This window comes from Toxotes jaculatrix, chromosome 12, assembly GCF_017976425.1.
Source record: "Toxotes jaculatrix isolate fToxJac2 chromosome 12, fToxJac2.pri, whole genome shotgun sequence".
Lineage (NCBI taxonomy): Eukaryota > Metazoa > Chordata > Actinopteri > Toxotidae > Toxotes > Toxotes jaculatrix.
Genome location: NC_054405.1, coordinates 14341926 through 14347925, shown reverse-complemented (window position 1 = coordinate 14347925; position 6000 = coordinate 14341926). Strand labels below are relative to the sequence as shown.

At 44.7% G+C, this 6000-nt stretch overlaps 1 protein-coding gene across 3 annotated transcripts in view; it reads left to right on the top strand.

Moving 5' to 3' along the window:
• Nucleotides 1-2250: 2250 nt before the first annotated feature.
• The window catches only part of cadm2a (cell adhesion molecule 2a), a 195747-nt gene continuing 191997 nt past the window's right edge, over nucleotides 2251-6000 (top strand). For all 3 annotated transcript variants that reach the window (XM_041051369.1, XM_041051368.1, XM_041051371.1), the window contains exon 1: nucleotides 2251-2686. In XM_041051369.1, the coding sequence (XP_040907303.1) occupies nucleotides 2626-2686 (61 nt within the window). In that variant the 5' untranslated portion in view covers nucleotides 2251-2625. The remainder of the gene's footprint in view (nucleotides 2687-6000) is intronic.

The following is a 6000-nucleotide window of genomic DNA, read 5'->3' as shown; positions in this document are numbered from 1 at the left end:
GCAGTGCAGGCGTGTGTGTGTGAGAGAGAGAGAGAGAGAGAGAGAGAGAGAGAGAGACCGGTCTATCTGCCATCTGGAGCACAAGGACAATCCCAGGTGAGGCGGAAACTTGAATGTGCTGTTTGAATCAGTCCGCTGACTGGCCTCTCTCCTGGATCCAAATGCTTTTTAGAGAAGACCCCGTGGTTCCTCGCTATGCCTGTAGTGATGGCGCACACCAATTCTGAGAGTGTGAAATGAGCCATTACAAGGTGTGCAGCACCCCCTCTTAAAGTGGATTGACCCAAAATGAGATCAGCAGGTCAAGTCAAGTTTATTTATAGAACGCCTTCCTCAAACAGATTAAAATCTTTTACGGAAAACAAAGGACACCATAATGTGTGTGTGTGTGTTTATGTGTATGCGTGTTCATGTGTAAGACAGTGTGTTGATATAAGAGGGAAAGATGGGATCTGTGTTTCTGGAAGTACCAGCCTGCAGAAGAGGGAAACAAACGACAGCGTAGAGCTGAAAGTTAATGCAGGTTATTAGTAATTCTGAATAAAATAAACTGATTATAAATTTGAATTTTTCTAATCAGCACAAATATGAGTTGCACTTGTGCTCTGTTTGTCCTTAAATGTTCTGAGAAAAAAGAGAATGATGGTATGATGAACAGCACCTGCAGTATATGTTGTATTTTCTTTATGTTTTCTGGTGGAGGACATTCCTTGCTGAGCAGCTTTAGTTGTCTAATTGAAATGATTTTGGCTTGTTATTCTTTTTGATTCTGTTTAAAGGCTGTTAAACCAAGCGCTCATATGCACAAAGCGTTGTCTGTTGTCAGATTTTACTTGCTCTTTATAATCTGTTTCTTCTTATGTTCATGTAACATAGCAAAGCAGTTTGTAGCTCCTTCTCTCTGATCTCAGAACCAGAATTCCCCAATTTATTCGACAGGAACAAATTATTTCCATATAGTGTACGTAAGAGATATTCATGATAAAAAAAAATCATAATTCATTTCTGTGTGTGCTGCTACAGAAGCTTTTGCTGGCAAGTGGTCACAAAGTCCTGTCATATGATTCTTTTCCTGAGCTCAGCCCGGGCCTCAGTTTCTGATCATACAGAGCAGCTGCAGGCAGAACACACTTCTGAATAACTGCTGCAAACATCACATACCTCAGCCATGGACTGTGCACCTTTCCTCTTACACCGCTACCTCATCCACCCCTTATATTGTGGTGCCTGCTCATTCTCTCTCTATATCAGTCTTAACAGCTTTTTTTTTTTTTTTTTTGAAAGAGCTCCTCCACCCTCTGCCTCCTCCACCTACACACAACCTTGTGCAATCACATCCCACCTCACCTCTCTACCCCTCTGATTGTTCTCTGCAAGACAATCTTCAAAGCTTAGTCAGTTGTCAATCTTAATGCCTCACAGCCCTCTAAACGGGATCATCACTATGGAAAAGAGCAGCGAGCAATGACACACAACTTCCCCAGTTCATGTTGAAGGACAGCTCACACCCAGGAGCATGTCTGCGTGCCGTTTTTCTGTTTTGAATTCAGAGCCCATTCTACGTGTACACTGTAAAAAATGATCAGCTTGTCTCTTGCGTTGTACCCGGACCTGGCTGAACAGTACTGAAGTCCATTTGAGTCAAAGCAGCATCCCAGAAGCAATGCATTTCAGCGTAGTGAATACGCTGAAATTGAGAATCACACTCAAATAGCTGAAGCGTTTTCCAAGTTTTGCACATAGCCTTCCACAACCTGCCTGTCCTTGCTCTGCAGCAGAGATTTCTGCTTTACTATTCAAATTCTCTGTTACTGCATAACTGTAAATGTATAAAGATCTGTCTTTATATGATCATTGATGATCGTATAAATATTATCGTTTAAGAGTAGAATTGCTTTATTTTCATTGTGCAAACAAAAATAACAATAAAATGAGTAAAACTAGTTCCGGGACAGACAGGAAATGATCCCCTTTTCCGCAAAACACTTGACTTTCGAAAATTTTCAGGTATTTGTGCCGAATTATCCCACACTTATCCCACCATTTTAACACTCAGAAACTGTAAAAACTACTTGAAATTAATATTTTTTGCAGTGTGTCTCATACGGTGACCCCCCCCCCGCTCCCCACCCTCGCTTCGTGATTGGTTCACCTTACACGTCCGTCAAAACTGTGTGGGCGGGACTCAAACAATCCACTCGTGTTCCCCGCACTGTGAACTGTGCGCCACAGCAGACCAAGAGCGGGGCAGACACTAGTACAGCATCGGCAGTATCTAGTCAGTTACCGGAGGACAGCTGTTCTCAGTCTCATAGGCTGACTGCTGTTGTTCAGAGTCCCGTAAACTGACCCTGTACCTTACCGCTGGTGCACCTGTGACAAAATATCCTGAGTATTGTTGTTTTTTAAGGAGCGAGACCGTCTCCGTTTTCCAAAGCAAAGCAGTGTGGTCGTGAAGTCGGTTGTGTTAACCCCATTTTCCCAGGGACGCACAAAAGACGCACTCCCAAGTCCACCTGGATAGCTGTGACAGAGCCGTCCGGTCCGGTTCGAGGTCCTGTGGGGGAGAGACGGTGAGGAGAAATTAGCGCGGAAGGCAGAAGAGCAAGAAACGGAGAAGACAGGATGAATCTCAAGAGTCATTTGATTTTCACCCTCTACACTATTTATGGGATTCTTCTGAAAGGTGAGCCTGGGACGAGTGGTGCGTACGTGCGTGTGTTTGTGTATGTGAGCTGTGTGTGTGTGTGCGTGTGTGTGTACGCGCGTATGTTACAGGCCAGCAGCAGGGCAGGACGATCAAGGGGCAGAACGCGCGGTCACACGCGGGTCCTGGCTGAAAGATGCGGAGCTTTCTCTTTCTCTCTCTCACACACACACACGGGATTTCTCAGTCCCATGTACATGTGTGTCGGTGCCTGCGCAAGTGTGTACGTGCGCTGAATGTGCGTGCGTATTTGCCTGCAAACGTGCGTGATGTGAGACAGCTAGAGGAGAGTGAGCTTGTCCTGTAACATTCGGGATCACTTGGATGTTACTGTTCGGGAATGATGTGTGTGGGGGGGTTGTCCTGTTTTCATAATTGTATGTTCGGGACACGACCTGAGCACGACAGGGGAAGCCATACACACAGTGGTGCGTCTCCTGCAAATAGTGTTATGTCCTGTGCGCAAGTGGCAATGAAAAAAAAAAAGAGAGCCCGCTAGGAAGACACACCTCACCATGAAATAACCAACCCCGCGGCTGTTTTTGACTCGCAGCACTTGGATGAGTCATAAAGATGTTGGACGCGTTTTACGCACCGAACTGTTTGATGCTGCTGATTAGGGCAAGTTTAGGAACCTCACAGACACGCGGGATCATTTCGATTCTACTATATTTGATTTTCCTGTTCCATTTTCTTTTAACTCGTGTTTCTCCTGTACAGGTGTGGTGTCTGTAGTTAGTGCGCACAGTGAGCTCCGGTGTGCCTGCATGAGGTTTTTAAGACGGCTATTGTCAGTAACCTCAAAGGAGTTGTAGGAACAGCTGTACATGCCTGATTGGAATAACTGGGTTCTCCACTCAGTTCTCAAAAGTTTATTCTTCCGGCATGATAGCTGAAAATATTAAGGTCGGTCTTCCTATCAGATTAAGCCTGGTATATCCGACATTTACGACACCGTACCATTGATTTTCCTGCTAACCGTCCAGTTTAAAAGATGGAAATCAATTTTGGCTGCGACTGAACTCAAACACGTGGATATTATTCAGATCTTCCGTCTCTTTGTGATTATTATAAGACGAACAGCTCGCAGTGGTGTTTAGACACTGAGGACCCGGCTGTAAACATGAGAGTAAGGTGACTTTAGGGGGGGGGTCAAGGTCACAGTGGATTGCGCGTGCCCGTTTGTAAGACGGTGTTGTGTGTTGCATTGACATGCATTTAATTAGAAGGACAATGAAATAAACTGAAAAGCGTTTACTGAAGCAATGCCACCATCTACAGTTTTTAAGGTTTCTTATACGCTCACATTTCATATGTATGCATATACATGTATAAGTGCCACACTTCATACAGACGCTACTTCAGCACTGTTTTTGGCTGTTTGGAATAATTTTTCTTTCAGACTAGTTCAAGTCAAGTCTGATGTGACGTTGCTTGAGTGGTATTTTTATGTGGTAATTTCTCAGTATGAAGTGTATTTGAGGGAAATATTTTCTTATTTTACCAGTTTATGCGAGAAGTTAAAGAGGGAACACATCTTCTTGAGTTTCTGGACTGGCACATTCACACTGTTTATAACAGTGGCAGGAGGGTGATGGATTTACTCTGGAAAAAAAAACTGTCAGTCTAACAGCAGGACCGCATATGCCACACTGAGCTTCCGTTCTGTGATATAAAGTCCACTTTATCCCCCTCAAATCATATCAAGATGTATTGAGGGCACTGGATAACAAATTTACTAACATGAAAGACAAAATTAGCATCATCTTGACTTTAACTGCTGTTTTCCACATGAGTAAATGAGAAATCCCAGATGAGAGATCATTTGTGTTTGATTCCCTTGATCATTTGTTGTTGTCTCTTTGAAGTGCACTGTATGTGTGTGTGTGCATATGAGACAGAGAGGGGGAGAGAGTGAGAGCAGTCTTTCCTTAATAACCAGACATGATTAAGGCCATTCTTGACTTAATGAATTGGTATGTAATGAGGTATCTCAAGGTTTCTGGTATATCTGACAGCTCGCACTACAGCATTTATTGACGTTCCAGAGCCTTTCTTTTCCTCTTTATTCTCCTAAGGGTGGCACACTCATTATGAGTGTGTGCGCATGTGTGTTTGCACATATTCCTGCAAATGCGTGGCTTATGTAGCTTATGGAGAGACCTAAGCAAAGACATAAGCATGCTGGTAACAGCAGAGTGCGGGTCGCATTTCATGTGTGGCTCCTCACCACACACACTTACATCAATCTCTTTCTCTCTCTTCCACTCTCTTTCTAACCCTGAAGAGGATAATGCTAGGCTGCTTGATTTGAACAGTCATCTCGGTGCAAGACCTATTATTGTATAGGTACCACACAGCAGGCAGGTCAGCCTCCACCTGAATGAAGTCTATCTTGCTGAAGCCATATCCGTGCGCTCTGTAAATGACAGCTGTTTCAGCCCCTCTGGCCCTTTGCCAGCTGGATTCAGAGATCCAAATCCACATCTCTGTCACTGACTAGACCTGTGCAATAGTGTGAATGTGAGGTGTTGTGATGGAGGTTGTTGTTTACCAACAGGCCGAGTTGTTAACATATTATCCACTGTGTCTCATGTGCCCATGCCGGAGCCAGAGAAAACAGCCTGTTATGCAAATGGGCCTCTTACGTAAGAGCTTGTAGCTGAGCGGCAGGCGAGGGGAGATAGAGGCAGAGATCGACAGAGAAACAGGGAGATGTTCTAGAATAGAGGAGTTGATGTAAGAGTAATGTGGGAGGAGAGGTGTGGAGGAGGAATGTGCAGTCTTCTCAACTAAAGTGTGTGATATGTGCACTGGTTGTTGTTTGCTGTTTGGATGTCTGTTTATCTCTGCTGCTCTGTCTGTTTCCTGTCGCTCTGCCTGCCTGGTAGTCTGTCTGTTTTGAACTCTGATCTTGCTAGCCTAAATACAAACCCCTGCTGAGGGATGTGTTTATCCCCGCAGTGAGTCTAAGCCGCTGAACGCTGACCCTCCATCCCTCTGTACTTCCGTCCATTCCTCCCTCGCTTTATCCTCCCATCCTGGTGTGGTGCTTTGTACCACAGCAGCGTGGGAAAGCTTCTGATAACAAGCGGCCTTGTGTGTGTGTTTGCAGAGCCACTGATTACACGGGAGAAACAAGATGTTCTCTCTTTCTTGCTCACTTGCTCTCTCCCTCCCACTTCTGTGTGTTTGCAATGTATTCATTTCCATGGCTATGCTTTGATGGGCAGAACGTGTGAGGTGCTCTGTACCTTATACCAATGCCATGAAGCTTCAATGCTGAGAATCCT